Source organism: Choloepus didactylus, chromosome 1, assembly GCF_015220235.1.
Source record: "Choloepus didactylus isolate mChoDid1 chromosome 1, mChoDid1.pri, whole genome shotgun sequence".
Taxonomy (NCBI): domain Eukaryota; kingdom Metazoa; phylum Chordata; class Mammalia; order Pilosa; family Megalonychidae; genus Choloepus; species Choloepus didactylus.
In genome coordinates, this window is record NC_051307.1 from 78,732,209 (window position 1) to 78,747,296 (window position 15,088).

Consider the following 15,088-nt stretch of genomic DNA (forward strand, 5'->3'; position numbering starts at 1 on the left):
GCGGAGCCGCTGCCATTTGATCAGGGCTCAGCGCATGGTTCTGAGTTCTCCCAGTGTGAGCTCCCTGCCTCTCAGCACTGACCAACCCAGCCATTCCTGGAGGTTCAGGGAGCCCCTGTGGGAATGGAGCTCTTTCCTGCACAGCGGAGCAATTGTTTAGTGGACTTTACTTTTCTTCTCTCCCCATTTTCCTGATAATACAGCCATCTCAGCTGTCATAGCATCTGCCGCTTCCTGCCCGGTCCGCAGTGGGCATGAGAGTGCGTTCAGGTGATCTAAGGTGATCGGTCCACAGAATGCTGGTGAGGGGAGGTTGTTGCTTTAGACAGAGCCAGCTTCTCCTACACGTGACCCTGCCCTTGAAGCCAAGCAGACCCTTCTGTTCTTGAACCTACTGCTCAAAATGTAAACTTTTCACAATACTTTAAAACACTTTTTGTTAACCTTTTCTGGTATGAAAGGAATATGTGTTCATTATGGAAAATTTAGAAAAGACAACAAATTGTGTTTTGCAATGGTAAAAACCCTAATCCTGCCCTTTAGTAATAGCTGGAGACCCAGAGAGAAAAGCATTAATCCCTCCTGGCCCAGCAGAAGCGTGGGAGGGCTTTCCCCACTCCTTTCAGCATTTGCCTAAGCAGTGCACACCTGGGGTGGCCCAGCAGCAGGCAGGCACTGGCCCAGTGGGTCTGCTGTGTGGGGACACGACAGCTCCCAGGGTGTGACTCCAAAACACAGCTCAGAGCTGGTGGCCAGTGTTTTTCCTGCCAGGAAGCTGTAAGGCACCCCAGTCACTGGGGTGTCTAGAAGCTGGGAGTCTGCCTCCTATATAAAGAACCTGAGCATACCACTAGGGCATCACCCCATGGCCTGCCAGGGAGCAGACAAAGCCCAGGGAGCCAGTGGTGCCAAGGGAAGGGTTTCTTTCCTGGAAAGGGGTTATAGTATTCCTCTCCAGTGACAGAAGTTCCATCATAAGGGTGGCTCAGAGCTGTGGCTGTGACTAGAGACTGAGAGGAAGTTCCAAAGTCAATCCCCTCCTCCCTGGTGGCTTGCAGGAATGATCATCACATTTCCCGTGTGTGTAGCATGGACCCCCAATCCTTACAATGGCTCTGAGGCAGCATGCGTTACACCACTGTACAAATGAGGAAACAGGATCAGAAAGGTTAATTAACTTGCCCAAGGTCACATAGTATACAGCACCTCCAGAGCTGGAGCCCCGGTCTGGCTAATGCCAAATCCTTCCTTTCCACTCTACCTAGTCTCCTTGGAAGTAGAAAATGCTCTTCTGCAGATCTATATTCTAAGACAGAGACAGTTAGCCAGTTAGTTAGCTGGTCAAGTGGTTAATTTCTCGGTGCAAGGTTTGTGCTTGTTGGGACTCAGGTGTACATCTGCTTCTGGCTCCTGCCCTACCTCTGTGGGACACTTGGACAGGGGGCTGGTGAACACAGTGTTCTGGGCCCACACTCATCTCCTGTTACCCTCGCCCTGCCCTTTCCACAGATAACTACCTGATCATGCCATCGGGGAACCTCCAGATTGTGAACGCCAGCCAGGAGGATGAGGGCATGTACAAGTGCGCAGCCTACAACCCAGTGACCCAGGAAGTGAAAACCTCCGGCTCTAGCGACAGGCTGCGTGTGTGCCGTAAGGGCCAGGACCCTCTTCCTGGCTGAGGGCTCCCGCTGCTGGAGGGGCTAGCAAAGCAGGGAAGGGAGGTGGGAGCCTGGGGATGCCGCCATCACAGCACGAGGGGGTGCTCTTCTCTCAGGAGTGGTCATGGGGCTCAGGCCAGTGGGGGCATCCAGGACTGAGGCTGGGGCCCTCTCCCCTCTGGCCAGCACTGGCCAGGGCTTGGCTCAGGCTGGGGCTGTGCTTGCTGGTCACATCGGAGTGGGGGCCATCCCCTGCCTCCTGTCCACTGAGATCTTTCCTTTCCTGAATTATGTGTGTGCTGGGGCAGGAGGGTATTGAGCTCAGCAGCTGACACAGCAGATGCATAGAGAAGACAGTTGTGCACTGTGCACGAGGGAGAGGCCCTGGGCCTGCCCATTCTGCCTTGCCTGATCCCGGTGGGCCCACACTGTGTGGACTGCTGAGGCGTGCCCCACACCGCCCTGGTGCAATTCTGGTAGTCTTCAGTGCTCTTCCATTCCTATGAAAACAATTGCTACCTTTTCTGAGCACGTACTCAGGCTCTTTGCATATTAGGTGGAGTCAGGGCTTGCTTGGAGTCAGTTTAACGTCAGCAGCAGAGGCAGATTTACCATGAAGCTAGTGAACCTAAACTTAAGTGGTCTCTTACTTCCCATGGAGACTTCTGAAGCCCTGTGCCTAATTTCGTGTTTGTAGCTTTGTATTTTTCTTAAAGAGGGTCTTCCAAACCCTGTAAGTTCAGGTCCTATAAAACTTGATGTGCCCCTGGTTGGCACGTAAAGTGAAAATCAGACACCATCAACATGCTCCTTGAGAGCCCCTGAGAAATTGGAGATCAACATGCTTTTCAATACCTTTTCACTCCCAGCATCACAAAAAGATCACTGCTTCCTCAGTTCGCTCCAGAGGAGGAGGCTGATTTGCATTTGGGTACCCCAGGATATGAGAAATGCATCTCTTTAAGCTTTAGGTCCCACTCAGCTCAGCAAGCTGTTCCCTGTGGGGACACTGGGAAACTGGGACCTGTGAGGTGTCCCAGCTCCTTGCTCTCAGAGTCACACTTAGTGCAGGCAGGAAAAATTGCCTGCACCATTTAAATTGTTCCTCTGTCTCTCCACCCCGCCCACCCCATCATCTCACTCGGTCAACACAAAGTTGAACATGCATATGTTTAGTGTGTTGATGATGCTACTCCACCGTATTATCCCGTGGGTCACTCAGTACAGCTCTCTGCAGAGGGAAATCCTTCTTTCAGAGAAGGAAACCAAGGCCCAGGGGAATTAGGTGACTTGCCCCACTTCGTGTAGACAGTAGCCCGGGAAGGCTGTGTGATTACAAGACCTGCCTCCCCGGGGTTCTTCGCCTGCTGTCCTGGCCCCACACGCCTTCTCCTCCTTCCCTTCCAGGCTCCACGGCAGAGGCTGCCCGCATCGTCTACCCCCCGGAGGCCCAGACCATCATCGTCACCAAAGGCCAGAGCCTCATCCTGGAGTGTGTGGCCAGCGGCATCCCACCCCCGCGGGTCACCTGGGCCAAGGACGGCCCCAGCATCGCCGGCTACAACAAGACGCGCTTCTTGCTGAGCAACCTCCTCATCGACACGGCCAGCGAGGAGGACTCGGGGACCTACCGCTGCATGGCCGACAACGGGGTGGGGGCGCCCGGGGCGGCCGTCATCCTCTACAACGTCCAGGTGTTCGGTGAGCGGCCCCGCAGTCCTCCTCCTCCTCCTCTTGGTGCCCTTCGGCCTTTGTGGAGGCCCGAGAGGGGGTCAGTCCTTGCGAATGTCACATGCCGAGGGGGTGGTAGCGGGACACAGGGTCCCGGGGGCCCCTCTTTATTCCCTTTCCTGTCGTCACCCCGACGGAGGAAACGCGGGGCCTCTCCTTGCCTCCACCCCTTCCGGTTAGGAAATACCAACAGCCCGCGGAGAAGGGAGCTGCTTCCCGGCCGCACACCCCTCCCCGGCCTGCCCTGGCGCGGGAAGTCGCGGCCCTTCTCACCCCTGCCCTGGCTTCCCGGCAGAACCCCCCGAGGTCACCATGGAGCTGTCGCAGCTGGTCATCCCCTGGGGCCAGAGTGCCAAGCTCACCTGCGAGGTGCGCGGGAACCCCCCGCCCTCGGTGCTGTGGCTGAGGAACGCGCTGCCCGTGGCCTCCAGCCGGCGCCTCCGGCTGTCTCGCAAGGCCTTGTGGGTGGTGGGCGTGGGGCCCGAGGACGAAGGCGTCTACCAGTGCATGGCCGAGAACGAGGTCGGGAGCGCGCACGCCGTGGTGCAGCTGAGGACCAGCAGGCCCGGTGAGTACAGCCCGGAGGCCCGCGATCGTGGCTGGACGTTCACGCAGCCCTCCCCCGGGAGGTCTAGCCCAGAACCCCAGTGTATAAAATAGATGAGAGTGGTTATTTTAGTTGAAATTTACATTAACTTGTTAGTGAGTCAGAAGTGCAGATTTTCACTAATGAAAATGAACCATTTAGCTTGGGTATATTTTTTAAATTTTCAATTAGTTTGCAGAATCTGTGGCTTCCTAGGGTTCTACAGTCCAACCACTACTCTAGACCAAAGAAAAGGAAATCCATCCTTCTCAACTTGATTCCATTTCAGTTGACATCTGTAACTATTAAGCAGTTACCACATGCCCAGCTCTGGGCTAAGTGATATGGTGGCTGCAGAGAAACAGGACAAGACCCGTATTTTCAAAACCTTTCTTCTGGAGGCAATAAAATCGAGGAACTAATTTGAGAAAAATACAACAATGCATAATAAAATGCGGAATCGGCATTATCAGGCTCCAGCATCCTGTGATGCAGGAGGTTAGGAAGAGGAGAGGCTGGTGCTGGCGGAGCTCGCGGAGGCTTCCTGAGGGAAGTGCCGCCTCTCCTGGCCACTCCGATTCTCAGGATTTACAGGTCTCACGTCTCACATTTCCACATCCCCTTAGGGAATGTTTCCCACTGTTAAGATTCCACAGTGGAGGGACCTGTCTCCATCCCCAGCCTTGGCGTGGGAAGTAGGTGCTGGGTTCCTGCACCTCAGGAGCAAACTGAGATGGTTCCCTCGAGACGCACCGCCTGTGGACTCAGGGAGACCCGCACGTTTCCGAGCTGTTTGCTATCGCCCACTGGCCCTCTCACTTCCCACGGAACCCAGTCGTGGTCACCTCAGGTCCTAAGCATGAGGGGCTTTTCTTGCCTGTCTTAGTTTGCCAAGGCTGCCATAAAAAAAAGCACCACAAGCTGGATGGCTTACTACAAGTTATTCTCTCTGTCCTGGAGGCCAGATGCCTGAAATCAAGGGTCGGCAGGGCTACATCTGAAACCCGTGGAAGGGACCCTTCCTTGGCTCTCCCGGCAGCTGTGCTTGCAGCAGTCCTTGGCATTCCTTGACTTGTAGACACATCACTCCAATCTCTGCCCTCACCTTCACATGACCTTCTCCCTGTGACTCTTCTCCCGTACTTATCAGGATTCCTGTCATATTGGATTAAGGGCCCTCCCCACTCCAGTGTGACCTCATCTTAAGCGTTCCACCCGCGATGACCCCAGTTCCAAATGAGGTCACATCCACCAGTATCAGGAGTTAGGACGTCAACCCATCATGCTGCCCCAGCAGGTCTTCTCTGGGACTTTGTCAGTTTTCTCCCTCAGGGCGGCAGCTCAGTGGGCAAACCAGGGAGACTAACAGGCCTCTTCCTTCCCTTGTCTTTCCTGCTTGGTCCTCCAGGCACCACCCCGGGGCCAGGGCGGGATGCCAAGCTGGACAGTGCCGTGCCACCCACGTCTCCTGCTGGACCTGGCCCTGAGCAGTTGCCGAGGGGACACCCAGGGCTCCCGAGGCCAGCACAGCCTGCTCCCCCACACTGCCTGGGAGAGCGGGGACACGTGGCTCCCGCTGATGCCCCCATCATCCTCAGCTCACCCAGGACGTCCAAGACCGACTCATATGAGCTGGTGTGGCGGCCGCGGCATGAGGGCAGTAGCCAGGCCCCGATCCTCTACTACGTGGTGAAACACCGCAAGGTATGAACCCCTGGTGCTGCGTGGCTGCCCACCGCTGCATGGCCTCCTCCCAGCAAGGCGGGTGGAGGGCTCTCCGCCTCCCGCCCTCTCCAGCTGAGCTTCCCAAGTCGGGACCAATACACCTGCCCGCTGAGCATGGCCGCTCTTCTGCCTCTTCCGAGGTGCATCCCCACCCCACTCCCAGGAAGCTGGCCCTGCAATGGGCCCTCGACCCTAACGGAACCCGTGAAATGCTTCAGGTGTACCTCGGGGCCGAGCTCTAGGCAGTGGTTTCTTAGACGCAAACACCACTGGCCTCTTGGCCCAGAGGAGAAATGAGTGCTATCCACCTGGTTATGAGTGCTATCTCCTGGTTAACCATCACCCGTCCTCATCTCTTTCCTCTGTCATTCGTTGTCATTTTGTTTTTTTAACTAAAGTTAGTGCTGTTAGGTACATACCTGTGGGAACTCTGGCATGGCAAGTGAGCTCTAAAGCCAGGAAAACGCAGGCAAATATTTGCAAACAAGTGTTTTCTTGGAGGATTATAAAATAGCCCCTCAGTTCTCAGGATTCATTGTGGTTTGGGTTTGACAAGCAGGTATTTGAGCTAAGAGCACATGGTCGTGTTCAGATTGCAGCTGTTTTCTCCTTTATTGAGGCCCTCTGCCCAGGTGAACGTTTTTGGAGCTGTCAGAGCTGCAGGGGCCGGGGGCGGAAATCTCTGGCTCTGACAGGGTGAGGACACTGAGCCGAGCCGCCTGGCTCTCCTGGACAGGGCACCCCGTGAGGCGGAACAGGGAACCCAGCTGCTGCCCTCACTCAAGGTTGCACTCTTACCTGCTGCCACCCCACGGGGACAGGAACACAAAATTCCCTTTAAGAAAATCTCCTTGAAAACATTTCTCGTCATCCCAAGTGCATGCCCTTTACTGGCTGTAGGAAGTTACTGTTCTTAAAGGAGTTTTTTCCTTAATTTACTTAATAAGTAATAACATCTATAACAAATACTGAGTTTTATTGTGCCTTTATATTATTTTCACTTATAAAAGTGCTGCATGCCCTTAGTAGGAGATGTGGAAAATATGTGAACGTGGAACTGAAAATGTTTATCCACTTTTCTTCCACACTCCCCTCCCCCCGCCCCACCCCTCTCCCACACCACCCCATCCCCTGCCAAAAAAAAACAAGACAAAACAAACAAACAAACGAAAACACCCTGCTCGATGGAAAGTGTTTAGACCCTGGTGGCCCTTCTCGTTCTGTTCTTTTCCTTTACATGCTCTGCAGGGGTTGACCCTATAGTTGTCAGACATACCTAAAGCAGACAGCCTCCCCCCCAAATTGTGCCCTCGCCTGCCTCCTAGCCAGGGGCCATCAGGGTCCGTTTCTCATTAATCCTCAGCCTACCAGCCTCTCTGTGGACGGCTGGCTCCGGGGATGAATGGGTTTTAAACAAAAAGCAGCATTGTTCAGCGCAGGCTATGGGGCAGGGCTGGCAGTAAGCCTCATTTTCCCGTGTAACTGGACCCCTCCGTCGGAGTTGTAGACAAAGATCAGGGCAGGCCAAATGTCCTCAGTCCTCAGGAGACAAGAACCAGCGTGATAGCAAGAATCATATTTTTCAGGCCAATAGGTGGCCACAGAATGGCCTCACTCACCACGAGGCAGGCTGGCAAGGGCCATGCCCTGGCGATCTGGAAATGCCATGCTGCTGCTGCATTCACCCTCCCAGGGTGTGTGACGGTGACTAATTATTGCCCTTCCATTGCTTATTTTCATTGCTGGGCCCAGTGGAAGTGCGAGGCCAGCACTGGGAGGGCAGAGGGGAGACGGGGGGCCGGGGAAGTGAGAGGACAATGCCCCTGCTGGGCCTGGCTGCTGCTAGGCTCCAGTCCCCGGGGCATTCGGAGCTGTTAGCTGGACGTTGCCAAAGCAGAAATCAGGGCTTGAAAACAGTTCCCTTTTTTGAGGGACTAACATGCCTTAAAGATCATCACACAAGAAAGGATTTTGAAATCCAAAGTCAGGGTTTGAGTTATGTTTTTCCACCCTCCTCCCCTTTCTCTTGCTGGGGATTGGGAATCGTTCTGCTGATTTTCACTTTTTCAAGTGCATAAAGCAAGTTCCATATCCTGGTGCATCTGCACGCCCTGGGCTACTGTGTTTGGGTTTCTAGCACCACTGCGGGATTCTCAGTTTGTAAAACTTCTCCCCTTGGAACAAATCCTGGAAACCTTAGACATTACTGAGCCCAGACCAACCCTGTCCCTTGAATGGTAGTTTTGTTCTCCATTTGAATATTCTGCTTCGAAATAAGAGGCTTTCCTACCAGCTGTTTTCTTCCTTCTGCAAACCCCAGCTTCAGTTTCCAGCAGGCTCTCTGCGATGCAAACAGTTGGTAGTGAAGTCTGTTGTCCTGAAAGGTGGGGTGGATGAGATGGGGAGGCCTGTCAGCATCACTTGTAGAGAACCTGGAGCGCCTTTATTTTTCCTGTGAGATTTAAAGGGCTAGGAATTCAAAGCCACTAAACATTAATGAAAAAATAGTTGCAGCAAGAGCTGAGGGCATGAGCAGAAAAAGGAGGACTGAAATGGCAGAAACCTCATTGAGCTGAGGATGTGGGATGGCCAGGAGAGGGGACAGGCGTTTGTTGGGAACCTGCCGTGTGCCATGTTCAGTGCTAGGCACTTAGCACGTGCCATCTAATTTAATCTTCAGAATGACCTGAGAGATTTTATTTGCCCCAGTTTAGAAATGAAACACTTAGAGGTCAAAGAGGCTAGGGAACTTGCTCAGAGATAACACAGTCTGTAAGAGACACGGTCAGGATTTGAACCCAGGTCTTTCGGGCTCCGAGACTCTTCTTTCTGGAGTAAGTTAGGACTATGAGTGTGCTTTGGAGTCAAGGTCATGGTTTTTCTGCTCACTAGTGATGTTGTCTTGGGCAAAATCCTCATCCTTCTACACCTCGGTCTACTCATTTCTGAGATGGGAACAGTGTGAATGCTGATCTCTTGGGCTGTGGTGAGGGAAAATGAGATGGGACGTAGAAAGTGCTGAGTTCCATGCCTAGCACATGGCACTCAGCAGATGTTGCTCTCTCTCTACTGGTGCTGCCACTTTTATCATCATCTTTCATTAGAATAGAAACTATTTGGTTTAAATTGAGCATAAAGGAAGACATTTTTAAATGGAGGTTTAGGAAATACAGGAGGAGGAGGTCTTTGAAGAAGTTCTCAGACTTATCAGTCAGGCCTTCTGATCTTCTCCACTGAGTTTTCTTTGGTGGAATCATTGGACTGGAGCTCAGGGGCCTGGCTTTACTGTTCCAGAGAGGATGGATGTCCCTGTGCCAGCAGGGGCATTCTGAGCTCTGTGCCCTCCCCCACCAACCTGGCCCACTCCTCTCCACCCCGCCTCCTGCCCTCTTGGGCTCAGGTGGCTTTCCGTGCCAACTGCAGCCTCCTGCAGCTCCAGGAGATGCTGGTCCTCATGCAATCCCCTTTTTCCAGCAGGTCACAAATACCTCTGACGACTGGACCATCTCTGGCATTCCAGCCAACCAGCACCGCCTGACCCTCACCAGACTCGACCCTGGGAGCTTGTACGAAGTGGAGATGGCAGCCTACAACTGCGCAGGCGAGGGCCAGACAGCCATGGTCACCTTCCGAACCGGTGAGGGTCAAATGTCACCCTCGGCCTGGCGTTTCCATGGGCCTGAGCGAGTCCTCCAAGGCCCTGGTGGGAAGCCCTGCTCACCCCACCCCAGCTATTCACTGTGTGCCAAGGCCGAGGTCCCACCTCCCACGAGGAGACTCACCACCAGCCTCTCAGGCATTCCTTTGACCCTCTCTTACACAGGGGCCAGCTGCAGCACCAGGGCAGAGTCAGGCAGAGCTGAGAATCAAACCACACTTTCGGTGTCTTCTGTTCTTCCTTGTCAGACCCCTCGGGAAGGGAGACCTAATGCACTCTTGCTCCCTTGCTGACTTCAGCCCATTTCCACCCAGGACGGCGACCCAAACCCGAGATCGTGGCCAGCAAGGAGCAGCAGGTCCAGAGAGATGACCCTGGAGCCAGCCCCCAGAGCAGCAGTCAGCCAGACCATGGGCGTCTCTCCCGTAAGCCCCTGGCTGTAGCACAGGGTTGTGTGTGTGTGTGTGTGTGTACGCACGCACACGCATGGGTGGGGTGACAAGCAGTCAGAAGAACTGGGACCAGGTGCACTACCTCTGAGGCCCTGTTGCTGCAGGTTAAATGGGGTCTTGAGTCCATGGGTCCAGGAGTCCTTATGATACTTTTCCTGGCATCCCTACAGTTAGCCATAATGAGAAAACAAACATTCAAGTTTCAAAAATAGGAGACCAGTGTCTGACGCTGCAGCTGCTGGAGCAGTGGAGAGGAAAGCACCTGGCCCTCGGGCCCTCTCCACTCTGGCTTCGCAGAAGCATAGTGTTACAGGGTCAGAACTCAAGGGATCCTCCCTGGAAAAGGTGACTCATAGAGCCCTGGGAAGATCTGATCCCACCACCAGTGGGGTGGAGGGCTGTGGGAGGAGCAGGCCAAGTCTGTTGGAATACAACCATCATCTCGTCATGTCCTCTCTTCCTACTTCCTTCCCCACTTGTGGTTTTCCCCAGCCCCAGAAGCCCCAGACAGGCCCACCATCTCCATGGCCTCTGAAACCTCAGTGTACGTGACCTGGATTCCCCGGGGGAATGGTGGGTTCCCCATCCAGTCCTTCCGTGTGGAGTACAAGAAGCTGAAGAAAGTGGGGGACTGGATTCTGGCCACCAGTGCCATCCCTCCCTCCCGGCTCTCCGTGGAGATCACAGGCCTAGAGAAAGGTAGAGACCAGGCCACTCTCTCCCCTGACCCCCAGGTACCCCTCTGGTCACCCGGAGGATGAGGCCTGGAGCTCTGGAGACTCTTCCCCTGCTTTGTCCTCCCCTGTGCTCATGTGGATGCCCTCTGGGGTGGTTCCCTGCTTCCCAGGCGCCCTTCTCCCTATCCACAAGAGGGTCCAGAGCCATTTCCTGCGTGGCTCCTTTCTGATGCAGGCAGGACTTCTTGTGAGTCCATTGGGGACTCCCTATTGGGGAAGGGCTCCCTAGAATATCCCCCTGATCCTGGGCCTTGATGGGCCGTGGGGAAATCAGGTGTTTCCCGGCTCCTGGGTTCATTGAGTGTCTCTCTCACCAGGCACTTCCTACAAGTTTCGAGTCCGGGCTCTGAACATGCTGGGGGAGAGCGAGCCCAGCGCCCCCTCCCGGCCCTACGTGGTGTCGGGCTACAGCGGCCGCATGTATGAGAGGCCCGTGGCAGGCCCTTACATCACCTTCACAGATGCGGTCAATGAGACCACCATCATGCTCAAGTGGATGGTAAGTGGGCCTTGGCCACAAGACTGCAACGGGAAGATGGTGCTGTGGTTCTTGTCAGAGCAGAGCTGGCTGCTTGCAGCAGGGGCAGGAAGAAATCACTTTTCTGCCTCTATTCTTCCAGGACACCTCTCTCTGAGTGCCTCTCCACCTATGTACCTGGAATTGGGCTTTCACGTGTAGTACACCTAATAGCCCAGTGGTTGGCATTTGGGAGGGCTCCCATTGGCTGGAACTGCTATTAGTGGTCTCCTGTTGGTTTTGGTGCTTTAACCTGGTAGACCTCCAAGCTGGTTCCCATTTTTGGGTTTTGCCCCCACCTCTTTGTTTACCTTTTGTCCTTCTCCAGCTACCAACATAATTGTTCAGAGTCCCTTTTAAGCCAGAGATACCCTCACAATGCCCAGGAAGGTTCAGAGGGGATTTCAGCCTTTGGAGTAATAGAAATGTGTTTCTTCTCTCCAAAAGCTGGGTGATCTCTAAGCTAAATAAAATGAGTGCTCTCCCTAGTCCTCTTCAGAGAATCTTTGGGACCATCTCCGAAATGTTTGTAATGGGCCTTCAGTGAATTTCATACTTTTGGCTTGGCTAAAACTCCTGCACAGCAGTGTTTTTTTCTCTCATGATAATTTCTCTGCTGTATTGCTAATTTATTTCTTCTCCATTCCCTGTAGTATATTCCAGCAAGTAACAACAACACCCCAATCCATGGCTTTTATATTTATTATCGACCCACAGACAGTGACAATGATAGTGACTACAAGAAGGACATGGTGGAAGGTGAGCAACGCTTTTGCATGATATAGTTTCCCCTGCTGGCAAAGGGCTTTGGGTGCTGGCAAAATCCAGTGAAGCATAAAACCTGTGTCTGGGGTGACAGGAGGCATCTGTGTCCCATATCATTGACTCATTCATGACAGATTTGGGGCCATCAAGTTCATAAACCTACATGTTTCCTTACAATGATGATGGAATGGCAGGAACTTTGATGGGTACCTGGAACATTTCCTCCAGTGATACCAGATTGCCCCCCTGTGCTGGAGCCCTTGCTGAGTCTGACTGTGGGATGGGGTCCAAGCAAATCTGAGACATATCACCACATGTGACTTTTTGCACTCTCTTTCCTAGGGGACAGATACTGGCACTCCATCAGCCACCTGCAGCCAGAGACCTCCTACGACATTAAGATGCAGTGCTTTAATGAAGGAGGGGAGAGCGAGTTCAGCAATGTGATGATCTGTGAAACGAAAGGTGAGTCCCTTTGGGTTCTCTGCTCTCATCTTGCTAATTCCAGGAAACTAGGGCAAAATCACAATTCCATAAGCCATGCTGGGTATGTCTTTACCAGGAAGACTCTATTTTCCAAGCACCCCCAAACTTTGTCTTTTTTAGCCCTTCTGTTGTTTGCCTGTGCCCCATATTAAGTATGAGACAGCTTCAAGGAGACCATTGCAGCTGCAAAGAAATGTAGGAATTAACTCATACATGAGTTCATGAAATAGAACCCATTCTTATGTTGGGAACTTTTTAGGAGGACTTTATTCCTACAGTAACACTTGGTACTTACATTGGTCAGTTCAGTTAATTTAACTACAACCTCACGAGATAGGGAAGAAACCGAGCATCAGGAAATGATAAACCTTTAACCAAGATCACACAGCCAATTAGTGGGAAGCACCTGCACCTTCGGCCCAGGTCCATCTAATACCAGCCCAGATTCTTTCCCCACACTAAAACATGTTAAATATATTCATCTTAAAACAAGATTTGCACATTGGTCAGGTAGGTAGATAACATCATTTCCATTTTGCAAATAGCAAAAGTGAAATTAATCAGGTAAATTGCAAAGAACATAATCTTGGGACAATTATAAAGAAGTAGGAATGGGGACAAAAAAACAATACATTTTCCTGTCATCGAGGCAGCAACATTATCTCCCCGGCTCTGTACCACTTTCAATCACTTATTAAACCCACACTTACTGAGTGCCTCCTTTGTGCATTCCTTGCCCATTTCTGTCATGTACAGTGGCACGAGGGGGCAGATACTACCCAGCCCCAAATCCCACATCACTTGGTGCATGGGGTTGCATGGGAAAGAGCGGAGGCAGCATTTACATGGCTCTTTTTGAACCATCGGACCTTCAGCTGGAATGAGGAGGGAGTGACTGGGGGGACAGGACGAGCCTGGAGGTAGCTCTAGATGGTTAGAGGGTATAGTGTCTGGAGGACCAGAGAGGGAATTCTCAGGGAAGTGGCCGGAGTCGTGCTGGGCCTTCAGTCCTTGCAGACCTGGTGGGATGCGCAGCACACTGAGACCAGTGGGGCAGAGGAGGATCATCACTGGATTTGGTTGCTGAGAGAGGTCACTTATGGCCACCCAAGGAATAGGCTGAGGGAGAGAACTAGAGCTGCAAGTAAACATAGAGGGAAGGAAGGGGTGTGTCTCTTTTCTGAGGGGGTGTGGGCAGGACCCCGGGACTTATTGCATGTTGGGGCTGGGAGAAAGGGAAAGGAATTCCTTTCCTTTAAGTTAGGTTTCTGGCTTAAAGTAACATACAGATGGTTACCATTTATTGAAATAGGGAGAGCAAGAAGAGAAACAGATTTCATGAGAAAAGAACAAGATGAGGTCATGTGAAGACTTACTGCATCTCAGATCCTTCTGAGACATCAGCATGAGAGCGTCCGATAAGAAAAAGAGGGCTGAGCCCTGGGGAGAGCTCTGGGTTGGGACTGTTGATTTGGGGAGTCATTAGGACACTGGTTGAAATCGTGGTAGTAGATGAGATTACACAGAGAGAGAGAGTTGACTGACAGGAACTAGGAAGAACTACCAGTGACTAAGGGGAAGTCAGAAAAGAAAAAGCAGGATAAAAAAGAAACGTAAAAAGTAGCAGTGGGAAAACCATGAGACAATAGTATCAGAAAGTCAAGGGAGAAGATGGCTATGAAAAGGAGAAAGGAGTTAAAAATATCAGGCATTCCCTGGTAATAGCAAAACACAGATGAAGAGTTCACAATATTAACTTTTCACTCTTGAACTGGCATTTTGCAGTTACTGTGTTTGTGCTTGTGTCTCAAAACATCCATCTCTCTGTTCCATGACCCAAGCTGATAGTCACCACCACTTTATGTCCCTTAATCAGCACGGGAATAGCAAATTTGTGGGTAAATTCTTCCATTCCCAATTCTTTTGCTATTTTCATGTGTTTTCATATTTTTTTCCCAAAAGTTCCCAGTTACTCTCTCAGAAAACCTCCATATCTTTGCCCAAAGGACCTGGTTTGACTCACGAACCCAGCTGGATTCACAAATGTCTCAGGGTGTATTTTGAAATATAAGGTTCGTGTCTCCTCAATGATTCACACTTCGACGTCAGACACAGCTTTCATGCCGAGTGAAGATGTCATTCTAATAAGGGGTTTGAAGCCCTGTTTTGTTAGTTTGACCCCATTATCCACACCCATGGGATTATTATTATTTTTTTCTATTTGTTACAAAGGAAATGTCAAAGAAATAGATACTTAAAATGGGTGTTATCCACATTTACAGCTCGGAAGTCTTCTGGTCAGCCCGGTCGTCTCCCACCCCCAACTCTGCCCCCACCGCAACCGCCACCCCCTGAAACCATCGAGCGTCCCGTGAGCACCGGGGCCATGGTCGCACGCTCCAGCGACCTGCCCTATCTGATCGTTGGGGTCGTCCTGGGCTCGATTGTCCTCCTCATCGTTGCCTTCATCCCCTTCTGCTTGTGGAGGGCCTGGTCTAAGCAAAGTGAGTGACCTCTCGGCACAGAGCCGCCCACAGGGAGGCCGGCACGTGCCCGGCTCCGAAGGAGCTCAAGCTCCTTGGGGAGACAGAGGATACTCGGGGACTTAGCCCTTTCTTCCAGCTTATGTTGCTTGGCTGATGGAGAGTTTGAAAAATTGGAAGTTGGTCTGTCCTTTCTGTATGTGGAACTCAGTACCCATTTGGCCCCATCTTCTTTTGATCTCTGAAGCTGTGTCTCTAACCTCATGTTCATACTTACAGTTGGCCCT

At 52.2% G+C, this 15,088-nt stretch overlaps 1 protein-coding gene across 3 annotated transcripts in view; it reads left to right on the top strand.

Annotated features, from left to right (window-relative positions):
• Positions 1-15,088, top strand: part of BOC (BOC cell adhesion associated, oncogene regulated) — a 74,544-nt gene that overhangs the window by 55,892 nt on the left and 3,564 nt on the right. For 2 of the 3 annotated variants that reach the window (XM_037835570.1, XM_037835572.1), the window contains exons 6-16: positions 1,510-1,653; positions 3,069-3,362; positions 3,688-3,960; positions 5,387-5,682; positions 9,178-9,340; positions 9,676-9,786; positions 10,306-10,512; positions 10,868-11,049; positions 11,721-11,826; positions 12,175-12,297; positions 14,601-14,822. In XM_037835570.1, coding sequence (XP_037691498.1) covers positions 1,510-1,653; positions 3,069-3,362; positions 3,688-3,960; positions 5,387-5,682; positions 9,178-9,340; positions 9,676-9,786; positions 10,306-10,512; positions 10,868-11,049; positions 11,721-11,826; positions 12,175-12,297; positions 14,601-14,822 — 2,121 coding nt within the window. The remainder of the gene's footprint in view (positions 1-1,509; positions 1,654-3,068; positions 3,363-3,687; positions 3,961-5,386; positions 5,683-9,177; positions 9,341-9,675; positions 9,787-10,305; positions 10,513-10,867; positions 11,050-11,720; positions 11,827-12,174; positions 12,298-14,600; positions 14,823-15,088) is intronic. The other variant, XM_037835571.1, reaches the window with a different exon arrangement.